The 14,885-nt window shown below is 52.9% G+C and overlaps 2 protein-coding genes across 2 annotated transcripts; both read right to left on the minus strand.

The window, feature by feature from the left end:
- Positions 1–677: 677 nt before the first annotated feature.
- Positions 678–2,740, minus strand: Hoxb5 (homeobox B5). The gene is made up of 2 exons (XM_038326889.1): positions 2,179–2,740; positions 678–1,515 (listed from the first exon to the last, which is right to left on the minus strand). The coding sequence occupies exons 1-2, from the start codon at positions 2,738–2,740 to the stop codon at positions 1,268–1,270; spliced, it is 810 nt and encodes a 269-aa protein (XP_038182817.1). The 3' UTR covers positions 678–1,267.
- Positions 2,741–4,809: 2,069 nt separating this feature from the next.
- Hoxb6 (homeobox B6) lies at positions 4,810–13,946 on the minus strand. Its single transcript, XM_038328350.1, has 2 exons — positions 6,742–13,946; positions 4,810–5,697 (listed from the first exon to the last, which is right to left on the minus strand). Exons 1-2 carry the CDS (start codon positions 7,154–7,156, stop codon positions 5,438–5,440), a joined length of 675 nt encoding a protein of 224 aa, XP_038184278.1. The 5' UTR covers positions 7,157–13,946; the 3' UTR covers positions 4,810–5,437.
- Positions 13,947–14,885: the final 939 nt, after the last annotated feature.

Raw genomic sequence — 14,885 nt, forward strand, 5'->3', positions numbered from 1 at the left:
AATACCAGGAGTCTTCTTGCTCAGGACTTAGGCCCAAATAACTCTTCCTGAAGCATTTTTTTCAGAGACTTTGCAAGTCACCTGAGGGAAGTCAGGATGGAGTCCAGCTAAGGCCCATATGAAGTTCCTGGGCCTCTCACCACCCCAGGCAGGAAGGCCTGTCTCCTGGCCCAACCTAGGTGGCTTCAAGGAGTTTCTGGCGGACATCCTATTTTCCCTTCCCTATGCCCTAGATTTATGGAAATGGTCTCAGGATAGCTTGTTCCCAGTGGTGAAAGAAGCAGACCCTCGGAGAAAAGACAAGGGGAAGGCAATGGAGTGGGGGAAACATTTATTTGACTTCAAGGAAAGCTACAGACATACCAAAAGCTAATCACTGAGACAGGCCTGGCAAAGACAGATTCCACACACAGTATCCACTCGCTCACTACAAATGGTCTTGGAAGCGAAATGGGTAAGGAAGTGGTTGGCCTGACCCAGACTAGCCCCATATTTACAAGCTTTGGGCCTTCTAGCCAGACCCACAGATTCACAGGGAAAAAATCACAAGACATTTTACACCGAGGCTTATTTCTGATTCCATACACTCCCAGGCCAGGCCTTGTGGGGCCTACCAGGCAGCAGGCGCTTAACGCTTACTCCTTTCCTTTCCTCTTCTCAAGTCCACACTTTGGCCCCTTCCCACCCCAGGAACAAGCCACTGCTCCGGAGTCCTGGGCCTAGGGAGTGGGAGCTGAAGAAGGATGAGGTGGGTGAAGAGAGACTCAATCATAGACTCCATTTCTCAGGCCAGCTCAGCTGGGCCCAGCACTACCTCAACTGCTGCCCCTTATGGAAGTTTCCAGCTGAAACTCAAAATACAGCCATTATCCTTTTATAAATAAGTTAGAACACAGACAGGGAAGGGAAGTCACATTAAACATGCGAATTTCTTTTTCTTTTCTTTTTCCTGGGGAAAGGGGTGCACCCACAGACACAAGGACATTCAGAAACACTGGCAATTGGGGGCGAGCCGAGGGAGGTGGGGAGTATGGAGGGGAAATAATAATAATTATAATTATTAACAATAATAACAAGATAACCAGTCCAGGAGAGAGGGAGCCATGGGAAGACCTAAGACCAAACGAAAAATTGTAACACAAGGCTGGGGCAAGACAGGCTCGTGGGAACAGGTTCCCAGCGGGCAGCGGCAGTGCAGGGAGGATTGGAAGGGTCGGGCTGGGGGTGGTGCGGGCTCTTGGGCAGCCCAGGGCTCCTCCGGATGGGCTCATGGTTGGAAGGCGCTGCCGGCAGTAGCCAGGCTCATACTTTTCAGTTTGTTGTCTTTCTTCCACTTCATGCGACGGTTCTGGAACCAGATTTTGATCTGACGCTCGGACAGGCAGAGCGCGTGGGCGATCTCAATGCGTCGCCGCCTGGTCAGGTAGCGATTGAAGTGGAATTCCTTCTCCAGCTCCAGGGTCTGGTAGCGAGTATAGGCGGTCCGGGCCCTTTTCCCGTCTGGCCCAGTCATATCTAGAGCAGTTAGAGAAGAGCCCGGAGGCAACGTTATTCCGGTTAAAGGAGGGGGCACTGAATGGGAGGGGGCGGGGAGCAGGACCCAGGCGTCCCCAGCACCCTGCTCACTGCAGCTCCAATCCTCCTCACTCCAGGTGCCCGCACCCAGCCTCTATTTCTTCATCCCCTTCTCCAGCAGCCCCCACTTCTGGTGCTAGTGAATGCTCCCGGCTTTGTCTCTTGCTCCTTCCCAGTGCCTCACCCTAGGCTGGGTTCAGGCGGCCTTTAGCCCCGGAAGGGAGGAGAGCCGCTGCACTTTTGCCCCAGAAAGCTCCATTTACAGCCCATTTCTTCTTTGCTAGCTGCATCTCAAAATTTCGGGAATAAACAAGACCCCTCCCTACAATACACAAATTCTATCTTTCAACCCAAAGCCGGTAACTAGCTGGATAAATAAAACCTAAGCTAAGCTCGGCAACAAATTGTTTTTTAAAAATGCCCACCCCCAGCAAAAGACTCTGTTTGGCTCTGTTCATGGAGCTGTGGGGACCCCTTTGAACAGTTCTCCCTCTTGGGGGGGTGAATCTATATTTGAGGCAAAGTCAAGCTTTCCTCACACCCCCCCTCACTCCCAGCACAGGGCAGGGATACGGAGAGGACAAAAAAGAGATGGAGAATTACCGTGGCTGATGTGAAGCTTCCTCATCCAGGGGAATATCTGTGGAGTCTGCCCCTCGGGCGCGGCTGTAGTGGTGGCCATGGGCTCCGGCTGTGCCCGAGCCAGGCTCGGGCTGCTTAGCTGGCTTGCCGCTTCCTCAGGCTCGGAGGACGCGCTGGCCTCGTCTATTTCGGTGAAATTGGCGCTGGAGCTGGCTGGGGTCGCCTGGTCGGAAGGGGACGAAGCAGCGGGCTTGGCGCCGTGGCTGTCGCCGTTGGTGCAGGGCAGGGACTCGGGCGAGGACAGGGAGCAGCTGGACGTCGCCTGCCTGAAGCGGGGCTCCTGGGCTGACGCGGGGAAGGCGCGCGAGCTCTCGCCCACCGCCCCAAAGTGGCTGGAGGAGGCCGAGGAGCGGTTGACGCTGAGATCCATCCCATTGTAATTGTAGCCGTAAGAGCCGGTGTGCATGGCAGCGGGATCCCTGTAAGAGCCGCTCAGAGAGCTGCCACTGCCATAATTTAGCAACTGATAGTCCGGGCCATTTGGATAACGCCCCGAGAAGGAGTTTACAAAGTACGAGCTCATTTGGGTGATTTTGGAGGGCTTGATTTGTGGATCGTGGTCGTTATAACCCTGTGCTTCACGATTTATGATGTATTAATGAATTATAGCGATGCACTGTACTTCGTTTTGCTATGTATGCGGCCAAATATGGGGGGGGTTGGAAGGGGGATGGGGGGGCGTTAGGGAATCACGTGCTTTTGTTGACCAGTCGTAAATTCTCGCTGATGACCTCAAGAGGTAATTCATGCTCTATGGTTACAAATAATGACGATCCGAGAATCGTTAGGGCCGATTCAATGCGAGCCTCCGAGGGGGGGGGGAGAGAAAGAGGGAAGGGGGAGAAACAGGGAGAAGGTTGGCGTTGGCCTCTAAGCAGAGCGCGCCACCTCCCGGCGATTGACGGGAGCGCGGGCCGCAGGCCTCCATGGCGGCGTCTGCAGCCTCCCAACTGGCTCTGTGCAACCGCCAAGCAAGAAAGAAAACGCAGCCCCGCGGCTCACACGCAGGGTTGAACCTTTAGGAAGATAAGTTTGAGTATTTTGCCCGCTTTGTTAGAGTGAGATTATTTTCTCTATTTATGTCTTTGTCTCTGACATTATTATCATCGTTTATTATTACTATTATTATTTTAACTCTGGATAGTATGACCAAGGATTTAGTTGCCTGACCTTCCCTCTTTAAGCTTTGTCAGTCCCCAAGTTGGGTAAGGAAATGGGGGAGGAAGGGTTAGAAGTTGTGTGTGAAAAAACAACTATTATGAGTTATCTCCGTTAGCTCAACCAGGCCTCCTTCCTAGCGAGGTTTCGGTGGCGGGTCCAAAACGCCAGAGAGCCGCAGGGCTGGGCAGGAGGCTGGAAGAGGCAGAGAAGCTCTTCGTTCTCCTGGGCCCCTGGGAAGTTTGAAATTCTCCTTCTGATCTCGCATCCTTAGCCTAGGCCTAGGAACCGTGCTGGACAGGGACGCTGGAAGAGGAACACAGCCAGGGATAGGCAGCCTAGAGCAGCCACCGCTTATGCGGTGGGGATTTGGGTATGTGAGAGTTTGGGGCTAAAACAGAACCCCTTAACAATCTCGCCAGATGCCAGCTATCGCATTCGGAGGCCAGATCCGAAGCCTCGTTCTGCTGGTGGCTAACAGTTGGAGAATTTGCTCATCTGCCTTCCAGCCTTCCTAGGAAGGGGTTCAGAAGACCGGCGGCCCCTTGCTGAGCCCGCTGGGCGGCCAGAGATCTCCGCAGCTGGGCCCCTTCTGCCAGGCGGCTATTTTCTTTAAAAATAAAAACGGGAGAGAGGGAGGAGGAAGAAAAGAAAACGGTGCCTGCAGCTTGCAGCTTGGGTGAGAGTGGGAGCAAAGAAAGAATAAACCGTTTTGGGTAGAGAAGATGAGAGCAAATGCCCCATCACCTGCTCCCCTGTCCTCAGGTTTCCAAAGAGCCAGATAAAGTCGGGACCTTGCGGCCTCCTGCTCCCGGGTTCTCGTTCTCTTCCTTGCCATCGAACTCCTACTTAATATGGGAAGGGACACCCTGATGCCTGTAGACAAACTGTGGAGAGATGCCCAGTGGCCTCATTTTTCAGTCTCCGGAGCAATAGGCCAGAGAGCCGAGGGCCAAGGCCGGCAGAGACAGCCATGTGGGCGGGCCAAAGGCCAGGGGCCTTGGCTAGCAGAAGACAGAAAAACGCTGCAGAGGCGCCCAGACCCGCCCAACTCCTTCTCTCCAGGGCTCTGGGCTAGGAGGCCTCCCGTGGCAACCCGCCAGAGTCTCACTACCTAGACAAGCTTAAGGAAAGAGAGGGGGAAAGGCTTCTCTCCATCATCCCTCCCTCAAGTCTGAATAGGAGAGGCAATTGTGAATTTAGCACGAGGGAGGCACAACCAACGCTGGGGCCTGGGAGAACCTATGCTGGCCCCTGCTTTTGATTCCTGCTTTTATCTCAACTGTAACTCCCGAATTGAGTCTGGTGGCTAGAAAAGGCCCTAAGGCGACCATGGTTCTCACCTTTGCTTTCAGGCTTAGGGACGACAGGGTTTGCTGGGGCTATGGAGGGGGAAAATGGCAGGGAAGAATTGGATGTGACTGAGCTGCGAGTTTTCACGTCTTTATTATTATTATCATCATCATAATCATTATTAATAATATTAATATTATTACCGAAGTATTTCACGTCCCGAGCTAAGACAAGACTACAAACACAACACATAGAAAATTAATAAAATAGAACTTTGTTTTCTTCTGAGGCTCCTCTTCTTAATTCTAGGTAGTATGTGCTCCTTCCAGTGGTTTTGGGGAGGGGGTAGGAGAGACAAGTCTGGGATAGGGAGTCTTTCAGGTCCCTGCTGAGGGGACAGAGAATCTACCATTGAACCGTGCACGGGGGACATGGACGAAATGAGACTCGACAAGGACAAGAGCATTCTGCTCTGCTTCCAGAGACGTCAAGTGAGTCCGATTCTCAGTTCTCACCAGGGAGTCTGATGAGGCCAAGGTGGGTTCTTCGGGGAGGGAGGAGGCGCTGGGGTGCTGGGTGGGCAGCCTCCAAGCGCTCAGGAAGAGTTCTGCGGGCGGGGACGTCCAGGAGAGCGCTTGGGCCCCGCCCGTCTTGCGCTGGAGAGCAAGTCCCCAGACTCCCCCGACCGCAGAGCCTTCTGGGGCTTTCGGGTGCCCACGGTTCCCCCACAGGCCTCTCCCTTCGTGTCCCCCCTCCCTTTGCAGCACCTTCACTCGGCTGGTTTTTCTTCCTCCTCCTCCGCACTGAGCTGAGACGCACTGAGCAGTTTGCTCTCCTTTTTCCACTTCATGCGCCGGTTCTGAAACCAGATCTTGATCTGCCTCTCGGTCAGGCACAGGGCGTGCGCGATCTCGATGCGCCGCCGCCGGGTCAGGTAGCGATTGTAGTGAAATTCCTTCTCCAGTTCCAGGGTCTGGTAGCGAGTGTATGTCTGGCGGCCTCGCCGACCGCTGGGCCCAAAAGAGGAACCTGTTACGCAGAGAGGAGAAACTGAGGCCTGGGGTCACACCAAGCTCACAGCCCCCTCCCCCCACTCAGTCTTCAAACATGATGCTTACTGGTCCTCCTTCCTTTCTCCCACTCCCATTTCCTAGCCCCCCTTTCCCACTCCTCCAGCGCCCCCTCCAGATTCCCTCCTGGATTCCTAGGCCTGTGCTTTCTTTCTGTCTAGACTTTTGGTGGGGGAGGGGAGGGGTAGTTGGACTCCCACCTGAGCTTAGGGGGGGGGAGGGGCCGTCCAGGTGTGTCTCCGACTTGCTGTATCTTTCCTTTCCTTTCTATCCATCCAGCTTTCCCTACCCTACTCAATGATAGATTCTGGCCCTTAATCCATAATGACGTGGATCGATCCATAGTCCGCATTAACAGCTCCTCACTTTCGTGTCCCGCTAATGGACATCAATTGGGACTTGAAGCCGACAAATAATCCAACCTGAGACCCAGGCGCCGGTCTGTCCCTCTCACTCCCTCCGCCTGTCCCCTCTTATGCCTCCTTCCTCAGACTACCACCGCTTTCCGGGTATCCCCCCCCCCCGCTCCCCAGTCCCCCCTCCAGCCCCAGGGAAATGCAGTCCAGGATTCATTAAATTGCCCTTGCCGGCTTCATGCCACCCCTTCTCCTTCATGACGCACTCTTGTTTTTAATGGAGTGATCTTTGGGTAGGGGGGGACCCGGGCCGATCCGGATAAGAGAGGTGGATAACACACAGAAGAAAGCAAAACCAGAGACTGAGTCCCCTGTCCTCTTCCTGATCAGCAAGTCTGGCTCTGGCCTAACTCGGAGAGCCCACTTACTCCCCCTGCCTAACTGTACAGCTGGAACTTTGCAAACTTTGCAACTTCTGCGGGCAAGGGAACCGATTTGGAGGCAGGGACCCAATGTTACCCCATCTCCTGAGATACCCACCTAGTTCCCAGTGGGGGAACGGAGTGGGAGTAGGGGAGACACTCGCTAGTTCTGCCTTCCTGCAGCCCCCCCCCCCCCCGGGCGGGACAGCGGGAAGTCTCACTCACTGTTGCATGAATTCATGCGTTGCATCCACGGGTAGACGGGCGTGGAGCACTTCTGCTCCTCGGTCTCTCCGAACACACTCTTGTCCTGTGCGCAGTCAGACTTCCGCGGCTCTGGATGGAACGGGGGCGGCTCGTCGGCGCCGGAGAGGGCGCAGGCCGCATCCTTCTCCCGGTAGAAGGCAGGCGCCGGCCCGTAGTCGCAGGGCGCCGCCCGGCCGTAACCGCCGCCGGCTGGTGGGTAATAGGAGGACGCCGCAAAGCCCTTGTCCTGACCCGGTCCCGGCCCGTACGGTGCGGGGTAGTGCCGCAGCGGGTCCGCATAGCCGGACGAGTAGAGCGGCAGCTGGCCCAGGAAGGACTCCTGCCCGCTGGCCAGAGTGACGGGGAAGGTGGAGTTCACGAAATAGGAACTCATCGGGAGGGGAGGCGCGCGCGGCTGCTGCTGCTCCGGCGGGTTTATGATTTGTTGTGTTTTATAGTCCGAGCGCCGCGCCTATTAGTAGTATAGCCGAGATTGGGTTTTAGCTGAGGGGGGATGGCGAGGTGCCAGTGAGGGCCAGAAGGAAATACAACCATCTGATCCAACACTGACCAATGGCAGAGGCAGGAATTGTCAAATAGCACCCAGGAGGAGCGCAGCCCGCACGAGGGACCCGCGCACAAACCTATCAACCTTTTCCCCCTCCTCTCTCTCTCTCTCTCTCTCTCTCTCTCTCTCCCTCTCTCTCTCTCTCTCTTTCTGTGTGTGTGTGTGTCTCTCTCTCTTTCTCTCTCTCTCTCTCCCTCTTCCACCTACGTAGGATCTGCGAAAGAAGCGTCTGTGCTTTTGAGGGAGGAGGGAACATTTGGATGGAGATCACCCCATTCCCCAGTGATGAAATAAATACACCCCTCCCCCCCACTCCACGCAGGAATAGGGAAAAGTTAATTGTGTTTTCAGAAAAGTTAACCCCTGCGTTGCACAGGCCCGTTCCCTCAAGGGAGGTCCGGGTAAATGCCCACGAATCTCGTTGAGAGAGAATGAAGGGGGAAGGTCTGTTTCTAGGGTTTTGTACTGGTAAAGGGAAAACGGGGTTGTCCGCTAATTTGCTTCATTTTAGAAACAGGGGAAGAAGAAACGCCCTCCTTAGCAGGTTTGGAAAATCGTTTGTCCTGTTTACCAGGTCTGTCTCTCCCTCTTGCAAGCTTAGGTTTATCACATCCCTCGCTTCTCCACAACTCTCAAGGTTAGAGGGGGCAAACCAGATCCCTCTGCCTAGAAGACCCAGAAGAAGGAAATGCCATGGGGTATGTGAGCCCAAGCTTCTCCCTCTGGTTGCTCCACTAGGCTAGTAGCTTCTGACAAGCCGGTCCTTAAGTAATAGACAGCAAGATAGCTCAGCCAGCCTGATTGCAGTCTCGAATGGGATTGGGGCTCCGGAGAAAGAAACTAACAATCTCTAAATTTGGTGATCTAGAGCTCGGGGAAAGCCGCAGGCCCTGGCCTAGGTGACTCTGCTGCATCTTTGTTCTGCCTGCTACCCTCACTCTGGTTCCACTCAAGCCATCCTTCTCCCTCACCCCAAATGATGTAAGAATGGTTCCTGGCTACAGAGCCTTAAAATCAAGAATGTCCCAGTAAACCTAGATACGGGAAAGAAGTTGCCCTCTTAGAAATGTCAGTAGATGGGTGGTCATGGTGCACGCTTTTAATCCCACCACTTGCAAGGCAGAGACAGGCAGCTCTCCAAGTTCGAGGCCAGCCTGGTCTGCAAACTGCCAGAGCTACTACTCAGAGAAACCCTATTTTGAGGAGGGAGGGAGGGAGTCTTCAGCTCCTCCTTGGAGAAGGTGAGAGCCCATTGAAAAGAACCTTCTCTTCCGTCCTGCTTTCTCTATGAATTGTCAATTACCTTTGAAATCCCATTCCAAAACTTGGTTTAAATTTCGTTTACGGAAGGAAGGCTGCTAAGTCCACCTAGGGACTCAGTAACCACCTTCCAGTCTTCGCCTGGCATGCCCACTCTAGCTTTCGATCAGGTCTCTTAGCCACTCTCCTGTCCCTTCCCATGTCTCCTGTTTGTATCACCTGCTTTGCTGCCCTGAAAACTTGGGCATCTACACTCTTGCTCTCTTCTCTCACCCAGAGAAAACGAGCACAGACCCCAAGCTAGGGCACACACTGTATTTCTGACAGTCTAATATGCACACACAGGTCAGACAGTTAAGAGAGTACAACCTCCCTTCCAACCCGAACATAGGGAGGAATGGATGTAAGAATGATGTCTGGGGTCAGGCCAGGCTGACCCACCTCTGCCTTGTTCTTTTGGGCTCCTTTTTGTGGTCCACTTCTGCCCACTGATAATAGGAAAGGGCTGAGGGTGGGTGATCAAAAGTGAGGATTTATTTGGCTGCAAAGTGGCCTCTGAAGCTCTTTGAACTCAAAGCAACTGCTAGGCTGCCCCTTTGTGGCACAATGACCATCCCTGGCTGTCTCTCTCTTTAGCTTTAAACCATGGAGGGGGGGGCAGTGGATTTTTTAAAAAGATCTCAAACCTTCTAATGATGAAGAAAGCAGAAATGCTCCAACCTAGAAATGTCTGGGCCTATACTGAGAAAGGAGTACCGGGCTGTTTCAGCAAGGGAACAAGATGCAGAAGAATATTTACCCCTCCCCCAATCTTGCCACTGAGGCTGGGCCTTGGGCCTCAGCCCTTCTCTCTGGTCACAATGCCCTCAGCATAGGAAAGATGGTATGTTAAAGACGGCCCATGTTTTTTTTTTTTTTTTAAAAAAAAAAAAGGTAAGAGGAGGTGAGAGAGGAGGCCTCCCCTGTGATAGAAGCAGGAAAATAATTGCTTTATTCTTTAAAGTAGCAGCCCTCAAATTAACCTCACCTCTGCAGGTTGCCTGTCTGGAGATGGAGCCACTATGGGCAGGGCCAGGGCGCCTGGAGTCGGGCATGAAAGGAAATAGCGCCTCATCGCTCTTATCTAAGCCCAGAGGTATTTATGAGCGTTTATTCATCTGATCCGTTTGTTTGGGAAAAAGAGCAGGCAGGCAGAGCTGGGCCAGAGACCGCCTGGTTTCTGGAGCCAGATCTCTACTGATCTGTTGGTGGTTCCATCCACCTCAGTTTGTCTGTCTCCACCAGGAAATATGTAAATACACAGCAGGCAGCAGCCAGTTCTCCATCACCGAGGGAGGGAAGTAAATGTATCCCAAGTCTTCAGTGCACAGCGCAGGGATTGTCCTGCTAACCCACAGGCAGGATTTATAATTGTGATTTTCTGTGCTTTGAGTCTGCAGTCTCGTGGGTAAGCACACACATTCCAGCTCCCAGAGAAATGTTGCCGAAGTCATGTTCAGCTCAGGAGTGAAATCTCCAGAAGGCGATGTTCTTAGGAATAGCATTTGCCTGCTGCATGAGGAGGAGGTGAGACAATAGCTAGGCTTCCTATTTCCCCTAAGATACAAAGCACCCCCCCCCCAGCTCCTTAAATAGAAAGTACCTTCTCCTATCTCATCCTCAACTTTACCTGGGGTGGGGCTGATGAAAATCTTTTAAACCCAATTCTCCCCCTGGATTCTGGTTGTCTGAAATGTTCCCCAGTGGTGCAATGTGGTGGCTCCCACAGACTGGAAAGAGGCTCTTTACTTGAACACTCTGCCCTAAAATCGACTGATCCAAATCGAGGTACAAAGACCTCATTTCCATTATGCAAATGAGCGGTATCCTTTCTGATCTTCTAGGAGGAGTGGGTGAGCCTTCACTCCACTCCCCCGTTCACCCTTACCTTAAGAGCCCCGAAGTGTTTCAAGCCTCTGTATAGTAGCTTGACTTCCCCTCCCTATGTTTCCTTCTGATTGCCCAAAAGAAAAAAAATTTAGGAGGGCCCAGATCTTCCTGCTAGATCCCTCGGGGCCTCCCGTGGAGCGACTCACTAAGCCCGGTGGTGCAGCCGCCAGAAGTCACTCTTTCCAAGCAGAGGGGGGGAAAGCTTAAAGACCTGCTCCAGAGAGAGGCTCAGACTCTGGAGTCTTCTAGGGCGCCGGGCCGCGGCGGGGGGGTGTGCCCCCAGCACTACACAGCCAGACCTTAGTAACACCTTGGCTTAACTGGCACAGCAGGCAATTTCCTGCAGCCCCCGCCCAGGAACGGGGGCCACCGCACCTTGAAAGGGGCAGCCAGAGCTTCCTCTTGCAGCTTGAAAGCCCGAGCTAATAAGTAACCGGTGAGACAGGAGTCAACACTCCAACGCTGAGGCGGAGGCGCTCACCAAGCCCTCCACACCCCCTTCTGGGAAAGCGGTTCCGTTAACCTGGTGTGAGGGGTCCCACAGGAACGGAAATTACAGAGATTTTGGTTTTGGTTTTTTAATGGTTTCTCCTCACTCCCGATTTTCCACCAAAGACATTTTTTTTTTTTTGCGCCGATTTCGCGTGAAACGATCGAGAATGGGGGAAGGGACCAACACTCACTTGCAGACACCACCAGTTTCCAGAAAACTCAGTTCATCTCCTTCACCACGGACTCAACAGCTTAGGAATTGGCAATAACCACAAACCAACTGGAAGAATACAGACTGGGTTTGTCTTTAACAACCGAGTGGAACTGTCCGGTCGGCGCCTCCCTTGACCACCCCCCTCCCCCGCTTGGCTGTGACGAAAACTAAATAAACCTTGAACAGATTTGGCCTCACACCTCTCCAGAGGCCCAATCGTGTCTCCTGTCTTAGGTGGTGATGAGGGTCGTGCGGCTGAACCCTCAACCCTTTGACTCAGTACCTCCTGTCCGTGGGTTATATAGTATTACTCCTTTCTCAACATCTGCCTCTTCCTCTGCCAGCCTCCAGGTTTGTGGCTGGGATGAGTGGAGGGTCTGCAGGAGATGGGAGAAGGTCGCGGATGATGTGACAAGAGACTCATTCCGTTTTCTAAAATCTGCATCCGGGGACTAAGATGCAGCAGAGAGCATCGGCATGGGCCAGAATCCCACGGAACCGCGCGGCCCGAGCTCCAAGCAAACACGCAGGGCTCGGGGAGTATCGAGAGGCTGGCTGTGCCGAAGCCGCCTGTCCCCGAACGGACGGTAGATGGCAGCAAACTGCATAATTTGGGTCAGAGGAAATTGTCTAAGGGACGATTTATAATCCACCAAGACTAGAAGAGGGGGGGAGACCTTTACTTTGAGTGGGTTTGGGGGGAATTTTCCCGTCATGAGTAAGGTCCAAGAGTCCTAGACGCTAGCGATTAATTCCTTTTGCTAAGAAGTCAATGTGTTTCAATGAGCCCAGTCCAGGCCTGTTCTTCTGGTCCCCCAGGGAGCCCCAGTCCTATGCCACAAGTGTCTGAGTTTCCTTTTCCTAATAGCTCAGGAGACCATTGTAGCCCCACACTTGCCCCAAATCCTAAAATTCTAGACAACCAGAAGCCTGAGCCTGAACGACCTGCACAGGCTTTTAAGAAAACAGAAAGGCAGTCAGTCAATCTCTGTTCCTGCAAACCAAAGTAATTCACAATGTCCCCTGTCCTTCGTGCCCAAAGTGACTTATTTCTCTGCGGATAGCTTCCCTAGAGACCCTTTACCCCATTTCTTAGCCCTCACCTGCTGGCCTGAACCCTACCCCAGCTTCTTTAAGAATCGGTCTCATACTCAGCAGCTCTTCCCCCTCCCCCACCTCCAGAAAGCTATGCAACAAAATTGGGCGGTGAGAGACAGGACTTAGCTCTGAACTCAGCCTCCTCGGAAGGCTTTTTTAGCCCACACCATTGGATTCTCTAGTTAGGTTTCCTTCTTGCTTTGTATTCCTCGCCTCCCCCGCCCCGCCCCGCACACCCACGTCAAATTTATTTTGTGTATAAGCCTAAAACAGCATGCTAAAATCATTTCACAACCACCACATTTGAATCCAGGAAAGTTTGAAATCCTTCCATGTCAGATATGCAATTTTCTCCACCAAAATCCACACATCCTATACCCGATAAAACACAAGTAACAGAATCGATCACACACAGACCAACAGACTTTAACCTACCGCGTTCAAACCACAAAACTCTCTCCCTGAAGACGAGGCTCCCTCGGGCGGCGGGAGTGGCAAGAGACCTGGGCATTCCTCGGCTAGCTTCCTGGGGAGTCTCCCTCGCTTTGGATTCCTTCACCCACAACCCTTTAATTTCAGAAATGTCTCCGAAGTAAGATAGCGAACATTTCTCTGTGAATTGTCCTTTTTCTGTCACTCTAGCCTCCTCGCTGCCCTCGGCTGGCCTCAGCGGAGATTCCAGGCCCTACTGAGACCAGGACGTCCCTCAGCGCCACCGCCCCTCGTGCCAATGCAGCCGGGAAATCGCCGTTACCCACACTGGGCAAGAAAACCGCACGGGGGCAATCAGGGGAGGCCAGGACCAGGGAGAGATGGAGGGAGGTGAGCACAAATCCACCAGGGCCAGAGCGACTGGCCAGCTCGGCTGCAGCCCAGACACCACCACATTCTCTCTCCCAGCTAAAAAGGCAGCATAAAACTGGCCTCCGAGGCCACTTTCCGTTTCTCCTCCCCCCCATCTTCCCTGCAGCGGTTCCCCCTCCAGGAAGCAGCCACCCCTCTCTTTACCACAGAATTTCCTGGGAAGCTTCTCCCAGCAGCGCCCAGAGGTGGGGTTCAACCCGATCTTGGGATGGGGGAGGAGGGGGAAGAAAAGCCTAAGCCCCACCCCCTGCAAAAAAAAACGATGCAAAAGAATAAGAATTGTAGAATCTCCCTTACCTTTGCAGAACTTGGGGTTTTTTTTCCTTCTCCGGATTCAAATGGGTGGAGAGGGAGGGAAAAAGGCGCGTTCGGTTTCTTCTTCAGCTTCCCGATAATATTGTCCCAACCTGAGAGCCGTCGTTTCCCTCTCTCAGACTTGAGAGGGAGGTTGTTTCGCTTTTCTGATATTTGCATAGAAAATGGAGTAAGTTCTGGCTTTGAAAAATGGTATCAGGCGTCAGTCCTGGGCCGATTGTCCATTTACCCTTCATGATGACTGAAAATCCCAGATCAGCGAGCGCATTAACTTAGGAATCAAAATTATTTTTGGTTCTCTCTTTTGTGTAATTCCCACCCCTCTTTCCCTCTCTCACTCTTCTCTCCTCTCCCCCCTTCCTCTCTCTCTTTTGCTATATCGAACAGATATTGAGGTATAAAAATATCAAGAGGCTGGAGCCCTGAAGGACGGCAGTGCTCCGACCTAGGTGTGGTGTCCAAAAGAATGCTGCACTATAACCACCAGGGAAATGATAAAAAGTTCATGTTCACGATCGCCCGGCCACATGACCGGCGCCGGCCAATCGCTGGATTCAACCACTCGTAAACTTCTATCACAAAGTTGTAAATTTTCATAAAACAACAAGGAATTTATTGCATTTCTTCATGGCTGCTCCACCAGCAACCCTTTTCTCGGGCGCCATCTTCTTTCCTTCCCCTTCTCTTTTTAGGAAAACCCCAATCTGAGACGGGGTGAGATTTGGGGTGCAAAAATGCAAGGTAGAGAAGCTACAGAGGTCCAGCTAGAACTGGGGTTTTCTCTGGAACCTCCACATTTTCCTCAAAAGCTCTGTCTGTCTTTTATAGTAAAAATTCCCCCCAAATCTTCCACATGGGACTGTTCTGAGGAGATGGGAAGGTGAGGCAAGAGCAGCAGCGGTATTGGATGCTGCTGTCTGCATCGTGGCGAAAAGAAAGCTCCTACACCCCCTCTCCTGCTCAGAACACCCGCCCCCATTCCTAACCCTAGAGTCTGTGGGATTCCCCCACCTGTGAGACTCGCAGCATTGCAGGTGTGTGTTGGGGGGGTCGGCCCTCAGGGTCTAGTTTTTGCCTCTGGGGGGAAGGTGTCCTGGAAGGGAGCCAGACCTGATTAGTCCAACAAGCAGATTCTCCACCTCAGCACCCCAGAAACTGGGGAAGGAAGAAGCAGACCTTGGCCTCTCCCGCCCAAACGCCTGCCGGGCCCAGGTTCCCTAGGAGAAATCCCCGCGCTCTCCAGGGGTTGCTGCGGTCGCTACTTGGGAAGCCGCAGGTTTTTGAGGCCTTTTCTTACAAACGCAAAATGAAGCATATTTTCCCGGAAACCAACCACCTTTTTCAAACCCTTTCGGCTTAAGATAGTGTTCTTTAAAAAAATTG

Source organism: Arvicola amphibius, chromosome 4, assembly GCF_903992535.2.
Source record: "Arvicola amphibius chromosome 4, mArvAmp1.2, whole genome shotgun sequence".
NCBI lineage: Eukaryota > Metazoa > Chordata > Mammalia > Rodentia > Cricetidae > Arvicola > Arvicola amphibius.

What these genes read in the sequence shown, in the direction of transcription:
- Hoxb5 (XM_038326889.1), bottom strand. Translation starts at nt 2,740, where the DNA reads ATGAGCTCGTACTTTGTAAACTCCTTCTCGGGGCGTTATCCAAATGGC. An exon ending in GAAGCTTCACATCAGCCACG is followed by an intron (nt 1,516 to 2,178) that starts GTAATTCTCCAT and finishes TAACTGCTCTAG; the next exon opens with ATATGACTGGGCCAGACGGG.
- Hoxb6 (XM_038328350.1), bottom strand. Translation starts at nt 7,156, where the DNA reads ATGAGTTCCTATTTCGTGAACTCCACCTTCCCCGTCACTCTGGCCAGC. An exon ending in ACGCATGAATTCATGCAACA is followed by an intron (nt 5,698 to 6,741) that starts GTGAGTGAGACT and finishes TCTGCGTAACAG; the next exon opens with GTTCCTCTTTTGGGCCCAGC.